At 37.5% G+C, this 26,067-nt stretch overlaps 1 protein-coding gene across 3 annotated transcripts in view; it reads right to left on the bottom strand.

Moving 5' to 3' along the window:
- Window positions 1–24,296, bottom strand: part of DICER1 (dicer 1, ribonuclease III) — a 54,374-nt gene extending 30,078 nt beyond the window's left edge. The window contains exons 1-8 of one of the 3 annotated variants that reach the window (XM_072337349.1): window positions 24,214–24,296; window positions 8,361–8,426; window positions 7,399–7,499; window positions 3,567–3,759; window positions 2,585–2,747; window positions 2,034–2,164; window positions 1,370–1,504; window positions 376–536 (exon numbers count right to left, since the gene is read on the bottom strand). In XM_072337349.1, the coding sequence (XP_072193450.1) occupies window positions 376–536; window positions 1,370–1,504; window positions 2,034–2,164; window positions 2,585–2,747; window positions 3,567–3,710 (734 nt within the window). In that variant the 5' untranslated portion in view covers window positions 3,711–3,759; window positions 7,399–7,499; window positions 8,361–8,426; window positions 24,214–24,296. Of the gene's footprint in view, window positions 1–375; window positions 537–1,369; window positions 1,505–2,033; window positions 2,165–2,584; window positions 2,748–3,566; window positions 3,760–7,398; window positions 7,500–8,360; window positions 8,427–23,993; window positions 24,177–24,213 lie in introns of those variants that run through there. The other 2 variants (XM_072337348.1, XM_072337351.1) reach the window with 2 other exon arrangements.
- Between the last annotated feature and the right edge of the window lie 1,771 nt (window positions 24,297–26,067).

Below are 26,067 nucleotides of genomic sequence, written 5' to 3'. Positions count from 1 at the left end.
TAGTATCACTGCCTACATTTCAAATATTGGAATATCTAAGCCAAAGCAAATTGAATCCATTTGACCACAACCTTCACTTTAGCTTTTCCAAAGTGTACTCTTTTGATATGCCAAACAAGTAAAACAGTTGTGATGTAAATTTTATTTATTTCTTCAACAACATAAAGTCTCTGATATTAAGGTCAAACAGACTTTCTGCTTAACACTGGTTACTCAAAAAGCAATTTTGTACGTTCACCTTTCTCTCCACACCTCATGTAATGGCTTCACATACAAACTCTGTTAAGATTTAAAATAGCAAATATTCACACCAGTTTATTCCCTACTAAACTAAAAGGCAGTCAATTAAATAGCCATAAATGTACAAGAACATACCTATCTAAGACCACCAAATCAGTTGCAGTTTCAGCATTGCTCTTTAGTATTTTCTCCAGTTTCTTTATCTTCTCTTCTAACTCAGCAGGATCACACTTCCCATTTAAAATGGAAGCAGTTAATCCCAGGATTCGAGGGCAAGATGGGTAATCCTCACAGATCTGTGAAGCAAATCAGAATGAAGTACCTTCAAACAGTTGTTCCCATCATTCTGAAAACCTACAATCAAACCAGCGGGTAGAAAGTTTCTATGCTTAGCTGGAAACTGGTATTTGAATAGTATGTACAAGACAAGAAATCAAATGTTCCGTAAATTCTTTCTTCTATTACCTGGAAGTAAACCTATGGAACTGAAGAACAGTCAACAGCAGCCATGTTTCAAGATAAACATTTCCATATAGTAAATATTTAAAGTAGTAAACAATTAGTATTACACAGGATAACTTTGTCATACTTACAATAAAACACATGATAACACTTAAACACCATGGAAAAAACTAAAGTAACACACATAAAACAAGTGCATGTGATCTGGTTAAATCTGAAGAGAGATCTGGGAAGACATCTAACAAATACCTCATGAAGCTAACAATATACCTTCAAAAGCCCTATGAGCATTTTTAAAAATCAGTATCTTAAGAAATACAGGAATTGGTTAGTACATCTCATTCCCAAACACAAACATTGTTAAGAATAATTCTGAAAGTTCTCTTAATTTCCTAAGTTCAGGTTATTGCCAGCTTTTTCTTTAATCACTACAAATTAGAGAAAAGTAGTCTGATAATGAGTTAAGTATTAATTTATTACAGTAAATCCAGACCCAAGGCATGCTAAAACCTGGTTCCATTGATGTCATTCTCCAACAGCAAAAACTGACTTGTTTCCTACTTCTTCAACCCTTCCAACCTCACCCTGTTTCCTACTTCTTCAACCCTTCCAACCTCACCCTTGCTCTGCAACCAAGTATTAAAACGTTCACACAGTATAAACTAACCTTCATAATTTCACGGTATGGATGGTCCTGGATTGCAAGATGGCACTCATCAAACACCAGTAGATTAATATTTGACAGGGATAAATATTCATTTCTCAAAACAGTCAAAGCAACATGACATGTCATAACAAGAACCTAAATTAAAAAAAAAACAAACAAAAACGCATCAGTATAAAAAAAGAGTACAAGTTGTCTTAAGCCACAGTAAAGTAAAAAAGCTTCTCTGTACATCATACTTGATAGTATCAACAGTATTAGCAAATATCAACTCCATGTACTCATCTGAGTTCTCTACATATATTTCATTGGCTATTACTACATTTTGCTAAAGTAAAATAAAGATAAAAAATGGTCCTTACTTAAAAGGCAGAAATAAAAAGGATGCCAAAAATTGACATTTTTAGTAACATTTGAAGTACAATATGTACACTAAAAATTTCTTCCATAACTGTCATCTCTGACCACAAGGCAGGGAGGCTTGAAAAAAAGGATTAAAAGGACAGCTTTTTACAACAACCCAAGTACCTCCTACATGTTTTGCCTCAAAATTAATATACATATATTACTAACATGCTGAATTTCTGTTAGAACAGTTTATGTATAATTGAAAATGACCAGCTCTCATGTGGTCTAACCATAGACTTATTTATACTTAATACATTACCTGATGCTTAGAGAATTCCTGACTCCATTTCTCTTTTGTCCATGATTCAGTTACCTCTAAACTTGAATACTCTCCCACTTTAAGATCTGAATGTGTTCTGACAGCTGATACTTGCTGAGCAACTTGATTTGCTTAAAAATAAAACAAACAATAATCCTCAGTCTCACAAAGGTGTTTCCATACATTAATTTTCAAGATGTTTACCCTATTATTAGCACTGTGCTTTACATCAGGCTAATGTTAAACTGGGGTACATGGTAGTCTACCTCCACATAAAACTATAGCTAGGAAAAACTGCTAACTGAACTGCAATTCAGAGGCAATGTTTTTAAATCAGGAAATAGAAGATGTCAGAGATAAAGTGGTTGTATTGAGTGTACAAATGGCAAAATGTGAAAGGCATCACAGTCTTTGATCAGTTTATTACCCCTGCTGTTAACAGCTTCAGCCAAAACTTTCTCCCATATTTGCTTTCACACAACTTTTATTAAGGAGTGTCCAATGACCACAGACCTAGCACATTCAGCAACCTACTATATTTTTCCTCTTACCTGAGTTGACCAAGAACACAGTTCTTTTTCCATTTTTGTTGAAATCCCCCCTGATCTGATAGGACAGCTCTTTAGTGAGTAGTACTGCAATAAAAGTCTTCCCTGAGCCAGTGTTTAAACAGACTATTGTATTATGATCCAAAGCTGCTTCAAGCAGTTCAACCTAGGTTTAAAAACAACACCGTTATTTGCAGCAAAGTGTATAAATCATTGACAAAAATAACAATACAAGGGGTAAACAAACTACAGACAGGTCAGTATGACCTGTAGAACTCTTTCCAATGCCAAAGAACTAACTCTATTCTTTCATAACAAAGGTACAGTCACTCACTCAAAAAATACTAATATGATTTATCTTCTAAAACTACATTCCTCTTCAAAATTATTTGAAGCTAAATGCTAGAGCTTTTAAATGTAATTCTGTGTATTAATTCAGCCAAATATGCAAGTACATTAGTTCAAGGTGAAACAACCTTTTCAGTAATACTAACCAAATTCTAGCTTTCAGGCATCTCTGCAGGGCACAAAGAGGACTGAAATTCCAGAACTCTGGAATATCTTCTGCAACAAAATGAAAATCAGAGTGCCCTGACAGAGTTTCTAACATCATTATTATACTGCTTTGACCAATGTGCATATCAAAATCAAGACTGGAGATGTGACTGTAAGTGTATAATCAAGATGCACAATGTCAAGACTAGGGTATTTATCCCCAGTAACACCTTGCAGAGAATATTCTGTTAAAATTTTGGTTCATAAAAAAATTGAGAAGGGATTATTACAAAAATAGAACGCTTCCTAGATAGTGAAAAAAAGGACAATATGTCCCAACAGGCGGAGTTGTGAGAAACACATGCCTGGACTACATACAACAGTAGACTTTTATATTCTGCTCTGCTTCTTTTTCTATTAAATTCTTAGATTTAATTTCATTAACATAGTAATGTTACAAAAAATAAAATAAAAGTATGATCATCAGTACCTGATATTTTCTTGGCGTGTAAATGTTATCATGAATTGCTTCTTGTTGCCATGGTAGTCCAAAAAATGGACCCATTGGGGAGGAAGCAGGGGTCATGAGCTGCAGTCCCGCCATGCTGAGGGATTGCAAAGCAGGGCTTTTCATTCATTCATCCAGTGTTTCTGTCATTGCGTTTTTGTTCCAGCACAGCCTACTACAGAAGAAAGCAAAACGGTATTAGATACAGTTATAATACAAAGGAAAAAAACAAAACAAAAGAATCCAAAGATACATAATTCTACTTCATCTGTATTTGCAGTAAGTGCTACAATCTCATTTTTAGCAGAATACTTCAATTTTGCACTTACAGACACTTCTCCAATTAAAGAGATGCATTTACCAAAAGATTTTCGAGATCACAGGTAACAAGTAATTCTACCACATTTTGCATTTTCAAGTAGGAAGTCCTATAACCAAAGATTTACATATACATGTAAAAACATAAATGCACAGAACAGGGACTTCATTCTAACCAAAAGGAAAAAGAATAGGAGCTTCAAAAGAACTTTTTCAATTAAACAGATAACTTTAGCAGAATCAGCAGAAGAATAAGCAGAAATGTAATAAACAATTACAGACGATGATGACAAGAGCTAACAGAAATTGGGTCCCCTGCCAGATAAACCACAAGCTTCCAGAAAGATACTCTAAGTAACAAACAATTTGATGACAATTATATACTAGAACACAGCTCCCTAAGAAGGTCTACAAAGTCCTCATCACTGGTTATTTTAGAAATGTTGGATATTTTACAGGAATTATCAAGGTATAATCAATTCTTGTTTTCCCAAAGGACTGAATGAATTATAACCTTATTGTATAGAAATGTTCCTACTGTCCTATACTAAGGGAAAATTAAGTTTCAAAATTGTGCACTGGGAAAAAATTTTGAGACAAGTACTGCATGCTATACAATAAAAATACCAAGCAGTGAATGTTATTAACAAACTGCTTAGCAAGTATGAAGCAGTTGAAATAAAAAAGGAAAAAGTATTCATTTTCTCTGAATCTAGATGAACTTCACTTTTATTTATGAGTTCAATTAACATAACATTGTAGCTCTTCCTTGTATATTCACATTTCCAAGTAAAATTTTACAATTTGAACCAACTCTAAACACTGACATACATGCTAACTTAACTAACGTTATGTAAATATAAGAAGCTTTTTTCCACTTCAAATATATTTTGTCTCTTGCTTGAGACAAAGAGAAAGCGCTACATTGAATTACACGATCACTCCTCTAGGATGTTAGTTCTTTTTTTTTTTCCCTCCTTTCTTTCCCCAGAAGAGTGGAAGACTATTCAAGGACATTATGGTTGAGTTGAAGTAGCACTGTTCCATTCCACTACAAAGAGCTACCACTGTTTTGAAGACAAACATTCAAAAAAATGCTAGTAAGTGAAAAAGGGTAAACTTCATCTTTGGTTCAGCAATCAACACCCATCCTTCTTTATTAAAAAAAATCTTCACCAAAAGGAATGTGTTTATATTGCAGGAGTGCAGTGTTACATTTTAATTTCATCTACAGAGAAACTGTCAGGGTGAAGAGATACCAGAAAGAATTGATTTATTTAAAAGTTGAGAGAAAAAGCATGTAGGTTTTCAAAGGATGTATTAAAGAATGCTTTTGAGACACTGATTTCTCCAGTTACTTTTGAACAAACCTCTAAACTCATGCAAATCTTATGAGTATTTCTCATTTACTTTCTCAGTCCCGTAACTTAAGTTATTGTGTCAGTATGAGTCCTTTCAGATTCTTTAAATCAAAAGAAAAAAACCAAATAGATATTGCTTTTTTTAGTTGCAAATACAGAACAACGTTGGCTACACACATCATAAAATCAGAAATACATCATTTTTCATTTCAGATGTAATATAAGAAGAGTCCTGGAGATTCTAAAATTGCTGACACAATACTTAATATATATATATAATTTCTATATTATCTGGTTTCTGAAACAGTTTCAAGAGTCTATTTTCCCAATTTTCTGAAGAATATAATTTGGCTCAGAGGTCTAAACTAAGAAAATACCATCAAACAATAGTATTCAAAAGGATGAATCAAGTTATTTTTACATCATGCTACCTTTAACATATTTTAACACATGCAATGCAGCTGCACAAAACTCCATTATCCTTCAAATACCTTCATCATATGCATTGTCTAACAAACTATATTGCCCTGCAGCATTCTTTGAAAATAAATAAATTCAGATCAATTCTTTTTAAGTGCTAACAGAATGCACAGATACTTAGAAAGCTTAGCTGCAAGAATTCCACCAAGAACCAGCTTCCCTGGTTTCCCAAGCACAGTCAATTAACTTTGAATGTTCATCTTCAATTAGATGCTATTCGTTGTTATTTTATGAAATAAAAGTAACCTAACAGTATAACCAGAGCATTGGTCTTTAACAACACAGCAAGGGAGCCAAGTGCTCCTTTTGTTCAGAAAAGTTTCATTAAAGAGCTTACTAAGATGAGGATTACATTGAGGATCTGTGTTAGAAGGAGCTGCTTTTGAAGCATTTCTGCTTGGCAACATGGTACAGTCAACAGCTGGAAGGCTTGCCAGACTCCTATTCTACTGCCAGGAAGTTAGGAGAAGTGGATAAATGCACGACTTAAGTCCTTCAAGTGCTTCATCACAGGTATAGACAAAACTAGCTTTGAAGAAAATTCCTAATAAACAGTTTCTGTTGCTGCTGAAAAAGCTAAGCTAACTGCATCAGCAGGCCACTGCTCATATCAAAATTAAGTATTAAGCTGCTGTACATTGCAACAAACCCTTAAAGCAAAAGAATTTTAATTCTATTTATCAGCATAGTATTCCTAGGATGTAAACTATTTGCCAATGCGGAAATGAGAAAATGAAAATGCATCTGTTTTTTAGCATATCTATACTCACATCAGTACAAGAGGCATTCAGAATAAATGAATGGAAGGAGGATGCTTATCCTTTGTCAATTACAAACATACAGATAGTGGAACGAACTATTTAATCTTTTATAAAGGCACATATAAAGCCTAGTACAGCAGGTCTAGCTACGCAGTTGGTTAATCAGAAGAACTTGAACTGCTGAAATGCTGATTCCTCCACTTTTAGCCCTTTAACATAGAGCGCAACAGAAAAAACTTTAGGCACATGATATATAAAATGCAAATGAAGGAGACGACTGATGAAACCAGATACATGACTGTCCTCACTTTGACACCAAAGCACTCAATTTTCATTGTATACATTGTATACAACTTTATCAGATGCCTCTTTCCTGCTTTTGCTCAACTCATAATTGAAACTGAATATTACTGACAGTAAGACTGTAACAACTTACCTGCCATTCACTTCAAGACAATAACTTTTTACCTCCTATCTGAAACAAAATCAATTCTAATTCTAATCCTGCAGATCTTCCTTCTTCCCACTTTTTAAAAACTTGTTTTATTTCATCTATAAAACCACATTTCATTGCAAAATCCACAAGAAATATTTAAATACAACAAAAAAATGAACACATTCATATTCAGTTTCACAAGACATATCAAGGCACACATTTTACAACAAATTCTTCTTCTTTATGCCACTGCTTTATCTAACCATCTATGGGTAATAAAAATAAATCAGCTATTTTCATCATTCTTATTCTTTCCAAAGAAATTCCGGGTAAATTTCTACAGTCTCACTCACTTTATGGTGACTTGGTGATCCTGAAGGAGTTTTATGTATCAGATAGAATACAGCAAAATGATACATAAAAATCTGTTTCTCCTACACTACAAAGCATGCACTTACCGTTTTAATGTCTGCAGCCTCTGTGCTTATGTTTTCCAAACTGCATTTTGACATCATGATATCAGCTTGGAGGTTAATCACATAATTTGCAAGCTTCGGCACTGAAAAACAAGAAGAAAAAAGACCTCTGAACTATAAAAATTATTTTTAAAGGAAAGTATAACATCAAGGTTAATTGTAGAAATTCACTTGCTTATAAACATTTCATGACGTGTCAATACCGCACTATAGCTAGCTGAGAGAAAATGAAATACTTAAATCCACTCTGAACCCATAATATTTTAATTTAGTAGTAGAAACAAAACGACAAGCAATTTAAAAGCTAATTTTTGATAGATTAAATATGCAAGGAATTAATGCGTCCCTAATCCTACCCATATTAGTAATTTGTTCATATGAGAAACACACTAGTAATGCTTTAGAACAGTTTTCAAATAAACATAATGAGTTTTCCACACACAATTCAATTCATTTAAGAGTTGGAATGAAATGCAGATTTCTTTTAATGTTTTCTAATGTATCACACTTTCGAGTCACAATACAGTAAACTGATCATGAAGAAAATTACTTTCCAAGCACATCAACATAAGTATATTTTATTAGTAATAATAGTGTGCAATTCATGTTAATTCCTATAAAAATACATTTATTCACATACGTCTAGCAGTCATTCAAATCAATTTCATACATTAACATCTTTATAAAACCACAACACAAAAACACAAATGTTAGATATCTAACTGATCTACAGTATTCTCAAAGCTTGAAAGCACAAAATTAATGTGATATTTAAGTATTAGTTTTGCTGTATCTAAAAAGATAATTGAAGTCATTTTTTCTTTTAAATCAATACCAAAAACTTAAATGCAAAATTAATCTTGATGAAAATTTCTGCTCCAATCAATTTCATAAAGTTAATAAGAAGGACACTCCCAAGATTACTTCAGTATGTTCATTTTTACCTCAAATACTGATGCTGAGCTTTTCCAGAGTTTCCAAGCCTGTAATTTTGTTTCACCCTAGGTAACCTAGAAGGCAATATAAAAAGAGAGTATTTTAACATGAACTGCCATAAAAATCAATCGTGCCATGTGGTAGTCTGCTTTCTTGCATTTTAATATTTAGCTCTGTAGCAACAGCACATGGTCCTTCAAAATCTAATTATCATCTGTCCTTTTTTGGCTGGGGATACAGACAGTCAACATCTGAAAGCCATAAGCGCTCCGGAGATATTTGCATATTTTCTGTTTTATCTGCTAAAGTAATTGCTGGCTGAGTACAACTAGATTTACAATTTTCCTCCCCTGTGCTCCTTCCACACAGCTTTCACCTAATGCTGTGATGAAGTCTTAAAGAAACTTAGCATCCAATACGTAGCCAGAAGAATGGACTAAGTTTGAAAGAGCAAAAATAAACTGTTTTTGCTTTATTTTACAACAGCAATGTGTGGCAAATGCAATGGAGAAAATCTGGTGAGTACTGTGTTAATGTACAAAATAGACCTACTCAAATCTTACTCCCAGAGCTACTTTTGAAATTCACGTTTGCAATGCACACACACACACACACCCTCTTCACAAAACAGCAAATTACCAGTAAGATGCAGTGAGTTGAACAAATTTATAACAATATGTTCCTGTTCCATACAGGTTTATCATTTAGCCATCAACTCTACAGCATGAATAGCCTAACAACTAAAAGCCATCCCTTTTGAAGTAGAGGAGCAGAAATATACCAGACTTTATATCATTTCTTTCAGCTTCTCTTGCTATTACATCATTTAGTTACCCTACCATGACACGAACAGGAGAGAAAGAAAAAAAAAAAGAAAAAGAAAAAAAGAAGGCTCAATTACTTGTCAAGAAAGCTAACGTCATGTATTGCTTCACACAGCAAATGTATTTTATTCCATAATCGCAAATGGTAAGCAGAAAGCAAACAAATCGGTAGGTTCAGATTTGGGAGAACCAAAAGGAGAATGTAATTCCCCACCAATCTCCTTTGGCACATCAAAGCTGTAACACAGAAGTCGGCAGCCTCAATCGATCCGCAAACCTGAATTACAGTAGCCCTTTTAATGCCGAAGCTAACATATAACCAGACGGGCCACATTCCTGAAATGCAGTCAAGTTCTCCTACAAAACAGCAGCTCCTTCCATTAGCATCTCAATGGCGCTGGTGCCCGCACCCAGACAAAGCCCGGTGCGCAGAGGCAGCAGCCCTGTCTGCAGCTCCAAGGATCCCAGCCCCGGTGAGGAAACGCTTTGGGTTTATCAGAGAATTTTAATAAACATCAGTGTCCGATCTGGTAATACTTAAATAAGGTCTTTTCCAAACTGGGTAATTCTTTGATTCTATGATATGCAGATAGACAAATGTAGAGAGGTGTCAACCATAACACTATGACAAGAGGTGTAATATTTTACGGCAACTAAAGATCTCGTTTAAAAACAAGGGTGACTTTTATTAAATAACTCTGACATCACTAAGCACAGAAGCCATTCCAGAAGTGAAAATCAACGTGTCTTTTTTTTTTTTTTAAACTCCCTATTAAGAGCTTAATGTTCACATATTTTTATATAGTGATGGAAAGGGAGACTTCCAAGCTAAGTATTTGGATTGCCCAACTAGCCACACTGCAAAACCCATAAATACTTAATGAACAAAGCAGCACTGTTCAAGCAAACAAATAAAAAACCCAACAGTCAAGTCCTATAAGGATGCCAGGAGAAGCAAGCAAGGACACTATGACTTCTGCAGATCTCCAGTGCCCCGGCAATCTGCCAGTAACCAACAGGCACCTCTGCAGACCTCAGACAAGATCTCTGAATAGCGTGGCTATTTGCTACTTTGAAATTTAATAACACCAAAAAATAAGTATACAAATACATCAAAAAGTACACAAAAGAATACATCATCAGTTTTGACTCTTATTTTCTTCTATTTCGTAAGATGATGTATGCAACTGGACTCTGAACCCACAAGAGTGATGGAGCAAATGATCTTCAAGCAAATAGAATTAAATTCTAGTGCAAACTGAAGTCCTGCAGCACCAGAGGATATGAGCTATAAACCACTGTTGTGGCTGTGGTTAGGAGAAAGTCTTTCTGGGCCACCATCCTGCTTCTCCCTAATCACAGCTGCTTCAGGATTTTGAAGAGAGCAATTACAAAACATCTACTCTTCTATCTGTCTGTCATCCCCACAAGCTTATTCCTAATATTTTTCTTTGGTTATACTGTGCTACAAACAATATAACAAGTTAGGAACCACAGTACATACATCAAACTCACTCCAAGACAGAATACTCTCAATTTGACAAACTGAAGTCTCCGTGGAAGTCAGAGGGAAAAAAGATATTAAGGACATGTCTTTAAATGAACTAAAAGCTAAAAACATTATTTAATAGAGTTAGCAATTAAAAAGAAATTACTCCATGCAATATTTGCTTTTCTTTTCCCCCCCAGTCTACTATTTGAAAACTAATCCACAGGGTAAGCTTACAAACCCTAGTTTATATAGATACCTGTATAATTACTACATCTGAATTACCAGAAAGGATAGCTGAACATACTGATGATTTTTCTTTTTTCCAGTCACTTGATCCTTTGATTGGGCAACAAATCGTTTTCTTGTAATTATTTAGTTTATCCAAAGGTTAACTTTAAGACAGGAAGGCAATTAAGCAGACATTAGAGCAAGGATTTCTCCTTTCCCCCACTCATGCGCAAGCTGTGAGCCAAGTACAGTTCCAAAGTATCAATTATTCTTGCTTATGGTAAATAAAAGCAGCAGCTGCCCTCTGAATATAACCCCATGTGGGGCTTTTGAGCCCATTATTTGCATCAACATAAACCCTTCCTCTCTATGGGGCAAGTCAAGCTCCCCCAAACAGAGGTGTCTGACAGCCCTCTGTTCTCCCTCTGTCAGCATCCAAAGCTAGAGTTCAAGAAGAAGACAAGAAGTGTCCTTTGAAGGCATTAGTTCTAAGAAGTAGCATATATGGATATCTGGATTTTACGTCATCCTCTAGCATTTTTACCAGTCTAAAATGAGAGTTCAAATCTCATAATATTGGTCATGTTATTAATTCATCTACCACTCAGCGCACAATCAGTAGGCTTTGCTTTCAAAAAAAACCTTCACTATGTATTATTTGTTCTGCAAGTCAACTCATCCTAATGTAACATCTCACTAGAAGATACAGCATATTATAGACAATACTATTCCTTCCATATAAACACATGTATTTAAAAGTAGAACTTGAGCATTTATTTACATTACTTAAGATAAGATTATAAGACTTAAGCAAATTATCATTATATAATGTTTTCACAATACAGGTCCTTTGTTACACTGTTGGCTTTCAAACAGCTGGTACCAAGATAATGAAAGTGATTCAGATATCTGAAAAAATTCACTTGGGGCAAAAGGTGGCCACATGTGAGCTAACACCCGTAACGAAGTTGAAGTGACAAGATACATAGAAGAGCAAGTGACGTTTCACTTGCATTTTCACTTGCATATTTGCAACCAGACATAAGGAAAATCAGAATGGCTTGCAAAGATTTAAGGAGTTTATCTTGTGCTCTATAACTTCAGGTGTCCAGTGTAGGAAACAAACACCTTTGTCTTTAACAGATGTCTCCAATGAAGTCTCAGAAGTTTAAGTGCTGCCTTATGATTGACCAAGAAATGAAAATATTTAAGACCCACAAAATACAACTGGAATACATTCTCCACAACACGTGGGATCACAGGTGTCTAACATTAATAAAGCTGTTTTAAAAACTTAAAACTCACACCCCTGCTTCCCCTTTCTTCCCCCACCTTTCACTTTTTCCATCAACTATGGAAGACAACAGAAGGTCAAATAGATAAAGAGCTACCATGTCACTCGACTTGAGAAACATCCTGTTCATCATAAGGGTCCCTCATCTCCACTGTTGATGCTGTTCTGCACCAGCAATACTTTCATTACAGGCAAACAAATAAAAAAAAAAAACCCAGACCTATCCCAGAGTCAACAATCTGTGAATCTTTCACAGCAGCAGAATAAATGCAAGGAGACAAAGAATAATTGTAAGTAAAACAGGTATCCTTGAGATATTTCTGTGTCTACTAGGAAGTGTTTTTGTATAACGCAAAGCTGGTTTACTGAAAATTGCATCAACTTTTTTAACGATTATTAAGGCCTCTTATATAAGGAAAAAAACTCAAAACAAAACAGAATTTTACTAAACAATTTCAGTTTTTCTACACTCTCATCTAAAGCTATTCAGGGCTGAGAAATAATATTTTGAAGCAGATACATTTCTGTAAATGATGAAATTAAGGCTTTCTGACATTCATTTGGGTTCTGAAAGCAATATAAATTAATATAATATTCCAACTGCCAATTAACCCTTCTACCAAACCTGACTCAGAACGCATTCACATAGTTCCTTCAGTTCCAGTTCTACTGTGAATAGCCTGGCACTGGAAAGACAGGCATACCCACAGGATCCTGGTCCACATTCATCAGTTGAAGGGAATTCTCCTCTTTTTTGTAATGCTAAAGTGCAGTCCCATAACTCAACCAGTTGAGAGCTGGTGAACAGTGTTTTCAGAACAGAATATAAAGATAATGGATTCAGTAGAGCTTCACTGCTAAAAGAATATCATCATATATTTTGCTCTACTCAGAATTCCAGCTCCAGAGCACCATTTACTAATAAGAGCACTTTGAAAGAATAGAACAAGTTAAAGCAAAAGAAACTAAATAATCTCTTATTACCACATCAGTTGTGGCCTGAATTGAAATTTTCGAATCAGCTATAATTATGTTTAGTGTCATCTAATTGCCAGCAGCAAAATAGCAAGCACTTTAGAGGTCGCTTGATCCCAGCAACACGGAGCAGCCAGCAGCAGGCAGTCAACAACAAACACTTCAGATTTTTTGTGATTTTGTCAGTTGTGAGTTATTGGAAAAAGAGCCAAGTTCTGCAATGTCCACCTGGCAGCTCAATCAGCAGAGCCTGGACTGCCTCCCTTTTCTACTTACGTCCTAAGCTTCTATTGCAGATATACAAGGACCTACAAAAAAAGTGGTATTTTTGCAGGTACAGTCACTACAGAAATCTTTGTGATTTACATGAGAAAGAGAGAAGGAAATTACAAGAGAATAAGATAAGAACTGGAACACAGCTTCACCATTTTGAATCTGGAGGAAAAAAAATAAAACACCAAACATATCTGTACATAATCTTTCACCGCAGGATCCCTCCAACCTGTATTAACTTGAGAATATTCCACGTTTCACATTTTACGACTCATCCCAAGGCGTTTCCACTGTGGAAACATTCCTCAACACCTTTTTCTTATCTGACCCTTGGGTGGTTCTGCAAATAATTCAATACTTTCTCTAACAATGAACACAATGGGTTAGGAATATTTCCTTGCCTTTGTTTATCCTCACAATGCCCTGCAGATGACCAATTCCAATAGATCAGACTGATGAGTACATAATTCTCCAGGGGACAATTAAATCCAGACTCTCTAAGAAGATCCATGATGCAGCACGAAGGGGATGGAAAGAACAGCAGCTGTAATGAATACATAACATTCAGGCACTATCAGAAGAAACGCTGCCTGCATTTAAATTACAAAGAACAATGAAAGCTCAGTCTAGGTAAGAATGAATGAAAGGAAATAAATAGGTTTCTAGAAGCAAAAGAAAAATACGAATGCAAACAGAGCTCTGAAGAAGTAGAGATAGTCCTGCTCAAATAAAAATAGATACTGAAAGCAATAAGATACAAAGTAAATTGGTTAAGAACGGGGGGAAAGGAACAGCATTTTAAAGGTGATTACTGCACCACATCATCTCAGTACAGCAGATCTGATTAAATGCTAGACATTAAAACCCCTTAACTCAACACTGATTTCTACTGGGAAACTTAAAATTATCAGTTAAGAAAACTCATTTTGGTTGTGAAATTTTAATTTTAAGCAATTATTGCTATTAATTACCTGATCTACAACTTATGAATGTGAGCCTTTGACATATTAGGAAGGTACTGTTGCAACTACTATTAGTTACTTCATTTAGCTTATTAATTGGCATTATTAATAACCATTATATAGAACATCCCGCTTGTCTGACAGCTGTGTGTGTTATGGTGTATTTAGGAGGAATTTATAACTTGATTAAATGCAAATGCATTTTAATTCATTAAAAATTTATATTATGCAAAATAAATATTTAAATACAATTGTCTTTAGTTTCACTGAGTAATCATGTAATTTTGTTAGTTAAAGCTAACAAGCTCACTTATTTGGTTGGGCATTAAGAGATAATTGAGAGGTATGACTTTCAGAAGGATTAACATAGATTAACTGCCCAACTTCTACTGAAGATTTGAAATATTTTCTACTTCTTCCTCAGAATTGCTTCTCAACTATGAAAGAGTAGATACATTTTTAACTTCTCTTTGGTAAACAGATGAATTATAACACCCTTCCTGCATAACACAAATCAAAAGTAATCTTATTTAGAAAAAGTGCATGTATTGTTTTTATGGCCTTAAATGCTGAACAAGACAGACATCGTGGAAGTCAGAATTAAATACTGACTCTGATTCTTTCCTAGCTACATGTCATTTATACAGGAGACGGTCATTTTCATAGTTTACGCTTCAAGCATTTTCCAAAGGCACAGTAAAACTGATCAGGAAAAAGAACAAAGTCTAGGCCTTTAGCACACATAATGAAGTATTCTGAAGTGAAAATGTACAGTTACAATCATCAAATAGATAAGAGCTTAGAGAAACCGAGACTAATCCAGTAATGCAATGAAGTTAATTTGAAAAGTGAATTAAACTCACATAGGCAAGCTGTCACTGAGAAAAGTGGTCTTGCTACTTGTCTATTAGAATTAAACACAGAGCAAATAGAGAAGTTTAACATATCTTAATGTCACAAGAGATATTTCATTTTAACTCTCAAATATTCTCATAAAGATCTGTATCTATTTGCACAGTCAAAGTTTGTCAGAATAAACGCAGAAGAAATGCGATAGCCCTGTATCGACAAAATGCAGAAAATTCACTTTCTATTTCATCACCCCTCTTCCATTTTCATTCAGCAGTTACATAAAACATTGCCCCATCTTTTAAAGGCCCCAGATGACACCTTAAGATGCATTTCACGGGGCTCTGACAGACACACAGGAGCATCAACTCCTAGAATCCTCTTCAACCCACATGCAACCTCCCACTGTGTCTTACACTGGTACAACAGCTTCTAGGTAATTTGTGGCCAGGTAGGAAGACCAGCCGTAACAGTTATAAAAGATGTCACACAGAAGAAAGTTGTTTCTTAGATGAAGCAGCATCCCCAGTCCACCACATAACTTCAGAAACACTTACACTCGAAGCTTCACAGCAAGTACCACTAAGTAGGGCATCTACAGGTATTTTCTTTCTAGGCAGAAATGTCAGCTAAAATGCACAACTACATATAGATCTATGCACCTCAGGTGCCCAATAGGAAAAAGGAATTTTGAGGGCATTTTTTTTGTTTGTCTGGTTTTTTTTGGAGTATTTTCTCTGTGATAGCATAACTCCTACATTGAATGCAAAATTTAAAGAATATGATTTATTTATTTTACATAGAGGTTTTCTTTTTTGGTTATTTTAATTAACCTTCTACATGATATCATAATACCTATCACAAGTATTGGATCATATTTCATAAGAAAATTATACATACACTTATGCGATATTCTGAGTTGCATGCCTACTACTGAAACTGATACATATTGCCTATCTCAAATCCAGTGGGACAGAAATATTAAGACAACACTAAGTATGGGACTCCATACAGCAGATGTCAGTCTGCTCATAGTTTTTTTGGATACTGATGCATCTGAATGGTGCTATCACCATTCAATTACTTAAAAGAAAAAGAATATTAAAAAACCTGCAATCAATATTCATCACAAATCCCAGTACAGGACTGTTTAAATTTTCAAGCCTTGTCTCCAATCCCTTCCCAGATTTACTCCAAAAGTAAAAGCACAGGGTAGGAAGAAACAGTTGTTTACTCAAATGAGACAAGGAAGAAAAAAAGAAAAAGCCTTATAAAGGTGACTTGCTTCTTCCAGCTACTTTAACTTTTGAACTTCCCACACAGTGATTCAAAGACTTATGTTGTGGACAGTGTGAGGTCCTAAAGCCCTTATTTCAAATTAAGGGTTGCAATACTTCATCAAGCTGGTGGTAAACATCCGAACTAGAATTTATTACTATCATTTTAAACAATCAGGACAATGCTTTCCTTTCCTTCACTGAAAGCTATCCACTTTGGTTCAAGAAGCTCTTAAGACAAATCACAGAGATTACAAAAGAAAAAAAAGTAATAGATAAGGAAAAAAAATTAGGCTTTGATGCATACAGTGACACTGCTATCATAAAACACAGCAACACATTTAACGAAAACAGGAAAGAAAATATTATAAGATAAAGCAGTTTCATGAATAACTCCCTAATTACGGAGTCAGGATTACAAAGTACCACTAAATAAAAATAGGAGGCTTTACACTGAGCATAAAAGGAGATCTGAATTTTCCCAAGCTAGCAGCTAGAGCATAAGTACTCCATCTTGGTTACTGCCCTTTCTGTCTGTTATTATCTTTGTTTCAAAGTTATTGAATCCCAGCTTATCTTAATACTCAAAAACCATAAGATTACTACAATAATATGCATGTTTATAACAACTGCTTACTAATAAATGAGAAAGTAGACTACTGAGAAAAACATGAAACAGTTATTTTAATTAACAAGTGAGAAGAGACATCAATATTCACATCGTACAGAAGACAGTCAAGTAGAAAGTACCCACAGTACTTTGGGATTAGGCTTCACAAGACTGCCAACCTAGTCCCATAGCAACTCGGCGCTATATGAAGTAACTCCACTCCTTCTCACTGCTCCTTCCTGTCTCTAAACAGCTTTGACACTCAGTTGACATGTTGGGGGAAAAAAAAAGTTCAGCTCCCTTTTCTCCTTTGCCTAAGCAAGCTTTCTGCTGGATCAGCAAGCTGCACAAGGTATGGGAGGTGGAGGGTGCCACATGAGTAGTAGAGCTGGTGTGAGTAGATGGTTGTCATCCATTTTGACAGCCATTAGGTGGCTTACCTTACAGGAAACAAGCAAACTGGGTTCAAGAGGCTTCTGACTGTCACTCAAATCAGACAGCAACTTCCCTGTTGCCAGCTATTGCTGATCTATGTTACACAGTGACAAAAAACTTTAAGTTGCAAAAACAAGACTTCTTGATACCTAGTACAAAACCAATTAACAGAAAGCAACAAAAGAAAACATTTAACAGCACCAGTAAAGGAACAAACCATAAAAGGCTTTAAAAACAGTTAACAGCTGGCAGTCGATACATATATTAATAGTATTATTGGCATGTTACTCAAAATGCTGCCAGAAATCAGCACCTGCTTCATCGTTCTGCAAGTCACCACATGTTCTAAAACCATCCAGCAGCTCCCTGCAGAACCTTATTCACTGATATAAGTACCAGCCAGTGGACAGCTTTAACAAACCGTGGATTGCTTTATTGAAAATTCATCTTCTATTCAATTTAAGTAACACAGAGACTAAAGAAGACTGTTTTCCAGAAAGTTCAGTATTAATCAAGGCAGGATTTATGTCTCAATTTCTACGCAGCACAACATTAACTATGCAAAGATTACCACAGGGAAAATTACTCATCTCCTGTAGGTTGATTGTATGTCTTTGAAGGACCCAGGGAGCTCATAAATGTTCCTGGCACTGTCCCAGTCCTTTTGCATTGAAGTACTTCAAGGTAGAAATGCAGGCCTATGTTGTGCATTACCTTCATAAAACCTCCACCTCCTCCTCCACAATTCTGTCATCTGCCATATAGGTCAAGCTCTTTCCTCTCAAATCCCAGGACAGATATTTTTCACCACACATTCTGGTTACACTTCTTCAGAAGAAGATATCACTAAATTGTAATCGGATTGGAGGGCAACACTAAAATCAACTGATGCATTCAGCATATAAACAAACCTATGAACTTCAATACCTAGGTACACATTTCTTAACTACATATAAACCTTTAAAGTACACAAATAATCAGCTTGGTTTTGAAGCTCCAGGTACAGCTTGCTGTGTTTCTTCAATTCAGGAGGCCAGTATTTACTGAGATCACTAGATCACTAGACCAACTAAGAAAAGCTTCCTTTCCAAGTATTAAAATATTAAAATGAGGTGCATAGGATCCAGTTTAATTTTCTTAAGCTAAGAGGAAATGCAGGCCTTGTTTAGAATAACTGTAGAAATAATGAGAGAAGTAAAAAAAGAATAATCATTAGGCTCAATAACACAACTGTGTCACTTCCCTTTTGCTGTCTCTACCATTCAGGCTGATGCTGGCCACTTAACTGCTAGAAACCATTCATTTCCTTGGGTCAATATTATCCTTGTTTAGCCTCACAGAAACAGGAAAGCATTAATACATCATAATAAGAATAATTAATAAGTTAAATAAATAAATACACACATATTCCATAGACTCGTAGAACACATGCCAGAAACAGGGCTTCAAATCAAGTCCTATTTTCAGAGCTATGTACCTTTTAGTGCCCATTATCCACCTACAGTAGTAATTCACTTTCTGAACTCTCCGACATCAATTTGGCAATACCACGCCAGACAGCAATAGTAACTAAAAATGGCCTTCAGTGGAGGTGGGGGAGGGGAGAAGCATGACTTTCCCCACCCCAAGCCTTTCACACAGATCATATCACTTCTTAATAACTTCACATAGATTGGCAACATGGGCATTTAACTTCAGCAGAAAGACATTAAAAGGTCATGGGTAAAAAAAAATAAAAAATAAATAAATCAGTCAAAACACTGTTATATTGTATATACCTTCTTTTACTTCCCATCCTCTTCCAAAAAGGAAAACCTACTAGCCACTTAGCATGAATTCAGCAAGGCAAGAACGTTTGCCTACTTGGAAATACAAAACTTAAATGAGAAAGTAGAAGTCTCCCTTGAGATTGATTAGACTTGGTCATCTTTAATGATAACAACATTAGCGCCAGAAATCACTGAACATTCCATAAAGCCACAGTTAGTAAGTCAGCTTAGATGTATCTATCTGTCCTAACACCTAGCAACAGTCCCAGATTTCAGCAGTTGAAAGTAGGGAGGCGCAAAAAGAGGGACACCTGAACGAACTTCACAGAACTCTGAGAAGGGCTTCCTGAACCTGGACATCAAGGGATCAATTCTACTTGTTTTTAAACATCAACTACAAAGTAACTCCACTTTGTTCATTTCCTCAAGAGCAAGAAAGCATACAGAGAGATGGCAACAGTTGCAAGAAAGCTACAAAAACCTTGATCTAAATCACAGACAAAAGAAGACCAGCCCAAACAAGGCAGAAACAAGAATAGTTTAGTTAGCCATCGAATTTGGCCATTTAATTAAGTGAGCAAACTACATTTGCTCCCTATAGAAAGGAAGGTTGTGCTATCAACAAATGGGCAGTCCTTCAGACCAGCTGTCGCAGAGAAATAACTTTTTTAAAATAAATCCTACATTTTTGCATTTCCAAGAAAACTGAACATTTACTGCTACCCAGCTGCTATTTGGAATCTGCTGAGGAAGCTCTACATAGATTGACACTGTATCAGCAATCAGACTCCGAAACAAGAGACAGGCCCTGGGAACCAGGTTTTAACTATTAACAGTAAGGATTGTGGGGCTTGAGGATTTTTTTATGTTTTTGTTGTAGTTTTTTTTTGCATATAAATGGAAGAGTTGAAAACGCACAACAACGCCAGCTCAAATAGCCTCAACCTGCTGCCCTGTTCACAGCAGCCAACCCACTGCAACTAAGACAAACACACACACACTTGGTGAACCTATTAAGGAATCGATTGTTCGTGGAGATAAATAGAAGACAGACAACATGAGCAGAAACTGGTTATTGCATATCACATGGCAGCAGCGTAAGCATTAAGTCATGGGCATATAGAGGGGGAGGAGGGAGAAAGCATGGCAGAATAGGTTTTCTACAAGACTTCCATATTAGCAAGTATTAAGAGAACAAAAAAAGATTCAGTTTTCTTGGTCAGAAGGGACCCACAGTGCCACACTAAGAAAAACCAACCCACAAACCAGAATATTCACAGCTGTGTACAAACTTACATTAAAGCCACAAGAAGAGCTACAGAAGTCCCTGGCTCTAAGATGCAAGAAGTCGGAGCCCTGCTCTTCTTTCTTTTCCCACCAAAGAAGGACATTTCACCATCTCTGTATAAAATTCACACAACCTTACAAGTAAATTTCTTGATGCCAGTTTCACTTCTGGACTTGAGAAGCAGAGAAGTTGCAGCAATTTGAAAGTAAAAACATATCAGGAAAATTCCCCTTAACCAATAAAAAGCAGAAATCAGCTGCTCAGCATTCAAACCCTTAACATCTGTAGGCAAAGGAAGTAAGAACTACCAAGACCAAGCTTTCAGAAAATATCAAAGCATACTCTAATATAGCAGGCACTGCTTTGTCCTGTAGATTATATCTTTTAGAATGGCTCCCTAATGTCAATCCTGAAACTGCCCATTCCCTCAAATGATTAACACAGTTTGAACAACCAAACCTTCAAATACCAACCAAAGACCACAGCAACTCCAGCTAAAAAGAAAACCCTTAGTTACTACTATCTATCAAGTCTCTTCTGGCTTATCACAACCCATGTGGAAGTCAGGGAGAGCTAAAGATTGAGAAAAAATCTTGACGGAGAGGAGAAAGCACAATTTGGTCTTTAAGCATTCTTAGTCTTCAGGGTGGAACGTTCTAAAAAGTACATTTAATTATACTTCTACTTTCTTTTTAAATACAGCCATTTCCTGGGGGAAAAAATAAAACAAGTTTCTGTGCTATCAATATGAAGAAATGAGTATTGAACACATGAAGGTAACTGGACACAGATCAGAGCTTACCCAGCTATACATTACAACATGAGGAAAGGGAACACTATAACCATCTCTCTGCTCTGCCAACTTTATCTATCAAGATCAGTATCCACAGTTTGTACATGAGAGAAAAAGAAAACTGGATTTTTTCATTGAGAATGATGGAACGTGGCATAATTCATTGTAACTGAAAAATGTTTTAATGCAACTAGATCATGCCCCAAAATAAAGGTTGTCAGTAGTCCTAGCACTTACTGTAATGCTCACTATCCCTAAAGCATCTCTAATCCTTTGCAGATTCTTCTGTATACTGTAAATGAGAGTTCAAGCTTATACAGAGTACGTCAACTCCAAGCTTACCACATTCATTTTTCTAATCTCCTTGCTCTTCTAAAAAGGACAGACTTTTTCACTTTTTTTTCCTCTTTTGGCCAGTAATTTGCATTCAGGTACAGATAAACACATATTTCGTCCATTCACAGTGAAAGAGAACACAGATGAAGTAGTGAAGTTTTGCATCAAGGAAAAGAAATCTTACAGGCTTTTGAACTGGGACACTGCATTTGTGTCCACCATACAGTAGTCTTTTTGGACTATTGTTCTGCTTATTTTCTTCCCATAATCTACAGACCACCAAAACAGTTTGCAAAAACAATAACTTCTATAAAATATTTATGCAATCTCACAGCAGACAAACTTTCTCCTCCCCAGCTTGCTGGCTTCTCTCTACCAGTATCCAATGGAGGACAACTATGAAGGAGTATAACAGCAAGACCTCCCACTGACACCCTTCACAGTCATCTTGTTGTTTTCTGAGTCTGGGATGCTTGAGCATACCTAAGATGCTACTTCACCAGGAACTAAAGCTACATATGATATATATGATATATAGTTCTATTGCTTTCTTTTTTTATTTTTTTATAAATTACAGGAACCTTCCATGAACAGGTGAAAAAAGCTACTGCTTTCTATCAACTTTGCTCATGACTTTAACTCCAGTCTCTTACCCTTCCTCTTGCAACTCTTCCCCTGTGTAAGAAGTCCTAATGAACTTTCTCCCTACCTTTGTTCTTAGTCTAATGCCAACTTTTTGAGGTAGAACAGAAAGACAGCAAAAAAATATCCCAACTCCATTTAGTATTACATATGTTGGCCCAGCAAGGACCTATACACTGCCATACTGATGCCCTTTTATTTTCACTTATTTGCTGGTTCTTTATTTCTTATTTGATGGTTCTTTTTACTTCTTGACTACTGAGTACTGAGCTGCCACTTTCACAGAACCGTTATCAATAAGATGATTTCATACCTAGTTTAAAGTTCAGCACTTCTGTACAAGCATATTTACTTAAATCCCACAGATTAATAAATTAAATAGTAACAATCCTCTGATCATACACCTATTAGCACCTTCCAGTTGAAAGCTTCTAATAATATCTCCAAACCTTGTACTGTAATCTTCATAACTACAAGTTCTGAAACACAGGCAATGGGAAAACCCTCTTCACAAAAAAATTCTGAATAGTTATAGTCCATAGGGAGTAAATTCCAGTTTGTCTCTATATCAAATTGTGGGAGAAAAAAAAAATAGCCAAGACAACTCACTAAAGCTACATATGCAGTATGCCCTTCAATACAACATCAAAAGTAGTTTATTAAAAAAGATGCATAAACAAAAAGCATAAAGCACAATATACCATAACGTAAACTGAGGGCCTGCAGTTAATTCTTTTGATTTTTCAGTTCGGTCTTTTTACTTTAAAAATGGTCATCGCCTTCAAAACTACAGCTTCCACCACTGCAGCCCCTCTGCATAACTTGGGGTTTAACATCTCGATGTCCAGAACACTCATAACGTATCATGTGAAGTGCCAAACCCCCGCCATGCGAAGTCAGTAGGGAACTATTTTTGGAAATAATCATTTCCGGGGAATGACAATAAGCAAAAAACAAAACACGCTTTTTTTTCTTTCTCCTAGAGATCAATATCACAGCCCATGCTTTTAGTATTATTTTATCTATCATCTCAGCATACCAACGTGCCTTTTAACCTTTTGTTCTTTCACAAAGCACCAGGTGTGCCTCGATCGCTCTGCTACTACACTTTCTTCGCTCCTCTAAACTAAGACAACGGAGAGGGAGCACAGCGAAGAGCCGCGATCTTCCTTCACCGCCTTTAGCAGCGGGCTCCCAGCAGCGAGAGTTCTCGCCGTGCTCCGATCCTCGCCCTGAGCCCATCGGGACAGGGCACGGCGGCTCCGAGCCCCACAGCCTCACAGCGGGCCTTCCTCGCGGGCCCTACGCAGACAAAGCCGAGCAGGACCAAAGCGCGGCCCTCACACCCCGCACGCCGCCGGGAGCTGCCGAGGCCGACGGCGGGGCTCCGAGCCCGGCCTCAAGACGGGCGAGGCCCCGTAGGGACGAGGACAGCCGCTGGGACAGAGGCGGGGCACAGCTCACCGGGACCCGGCGGCGAGAGGCGGGGAGGGAGCGGCCGCCGCCATCCCACCCACCGCGGCGGCGCGCGGAGCGGGCTCCGCCACGCAGCTCCCGGGGCGACAGGCAGGCGCGCCCGGCCGCCATCTCCTACCTGCTCGGACGGACCCGGCCCGGCGCTGCACCCTACTGCAGGCTACGTCTCATTGTGCTGCAGCCGCCACCGCCATTTCCCCGCTGCCGCCGCCTCGCTCCCCCCAACTGTCAGGTTCCTCCATTCACCTGGGCCCGCGACGGCCTCCTCCTCCTTCTCCTCCCCCCACTTTCCCCCTGCGCTGCCGGCCCTACGCAAACGGAGCACCTCCCTCCCGTACCAACGAAGGCCGCCCAGCGCCTACGACGCAAGCCCTCTCCGAGAATTCCACCCTGCGCAGCTTACGCTCTACGTCCCCGCAACATGAAAGGAATCAAGCAATTGGCGGCGAGACCTCGATAAAAGGTGAAAGGTTCACAAATCAGCCAATGCGGCGAGGCGACACAGCAGCTGCTCGGGAGCTGCCGGGTGGTCCAAGAGCTCACGTGTGTGCGCCTTCCCCTCCAAAGCATGGCGAGGCTCGCGGCCTCCTCTTCTCCTCCGCTCCTTCCTCGCGCACGCGCTCGGGCGGCAGCGCTGAGGGGAGGGCGGCGACCGCCATCTTGGCAGGGCTGCGGGTAGATGAGTGAGCTCTGCGGGGTGCGGAGATGGCGAGGCCGCCTGCGGGGCACTGTTTTTATCGCTGAAAGACCAGCTGGGCCGTTGGTCTCACTGAGTTTCTTGTCAGCCCTCTCTTCAGTAACATTGTGAGATGCAACACTTTTTTTAAGTGCCCGTAAATTTCATGAATGTAGCTTTTCAGCTGATGTAACTTCACTGTCAAAACCCTTCAGGTGAAGCATCAAAGAGAAGCAAATGGGTTGGGCATAAACAATAGAACACTGTTTCTCTTCTATGTCACATGCTACTGTTTTCCAGCTTTTATTTCCATGATGCAATTGACATCAGTGTTTAAAAGTCCTTGGAAAAACCGGGGGAAAACTGCAAAATAGTAAAAGGCCTTGAGTTTACCTAAACTGGGCTGCAGTGCCACATGACTGCTAACTCCCTAACTCCTACCTTCCATGGCATCATCTCTTTGTGACTGGTGAGAAGACGGAACCCTCCTCACAGAGATGAAGCTAATAATCAAAGCTCCAGTCATGATTATTGCATGACTTAGATCCATAGGTGAAGCCTGAACCAGAGAGATGCCCAGGGCAAATAAGGAAAAGAATATCTCTTGTAGATTCATATGTTGAGTTTAAAAGTCCCTCAAGCCTAATGTCAGCTGGGATGGATCATCAGGGAATTGAAGTGTAGTAATCACATCCTATTTCTGTCTTGTTCCATCCCCTTGTGAGTGGCAGTTTGGTGGAACTATTAATGCCCAGTTATCAGTTACAGCAGTGTTGGAGCACAGAATTGCAGCCTCAGTCTTGAACAGCTATGTCTGGAGGCAACCTTGAAAAGCTGCATCTACATCAATTCACAAGACCTTTCCTGTTCTTCAGCACATTGTGCTCACCTTTTGCTGAGTTGGTCCATGTTTATTAGAGTCCACATCAGCTGTTTAGATTGTCCTGTCGCTTTCCATGGGTTTAACAGCTCATCCTTTTTACCTTGCTGCCCTCTTCAAGGGGTTTCATTTACACTATGAACAAATTAAATCGCTGACCAACAAGAGAAATTTTGGTGGTTGTTGGTGATGTTTTTTTTTTCTCCTGAGTGTGTTAAAAAGATGTGTACTAAAAGGTGGAAGCAAGTGGCAAAAGTCTTATTGCTGGGGCAACAGTTTTTTTGGTCTCATTTCATTTGCTAACTGCAAGGCTTAATTTTTCTGCTTAACTTTCCTTCATCCTTCACTCATATATGTCCAAAAGCTCTTAATTTTCCATAGTTGTCTCACTCTTTGTGAAAGAGCAAGATGCGTATTTTGCCATGCTTCACAACAGTGGTGGGATATTCACACTTAAAGTTCAGAACAGGTTTTATCTATGGCACAAGTGAGTGATCATATGTGTGTACTACCCATAGAAATCACCACACTGATACTGTAAAGATATATCCACACATGAGCCATGTGGTCATTCTTATGGAAAGAGGTCTTCAAATAATGTAAATATATGCACCTGGCTTCTCTGTTCCACAGTGG

The sequence above is a fragment of the Excalfactoria chinensis genome, chromosome 5 (genome assembly GCF_039878825.1).
Source record: "Excalfactoria chinensis isolate bCotChi1 chromosome 5, bCotChi1.hap2, whole genome shotgun sequence".
Taxonomy (NCBI): domain Eukaryota; kingdom Metazoa; phylum Chordata; class Aves; order Galliformes; family Phasianidae; genus Excalfactoria; species Excalfactoria chinensis.
This window is presented reverse-complemented; position numbering and strand designations above follow the sequence as displayed.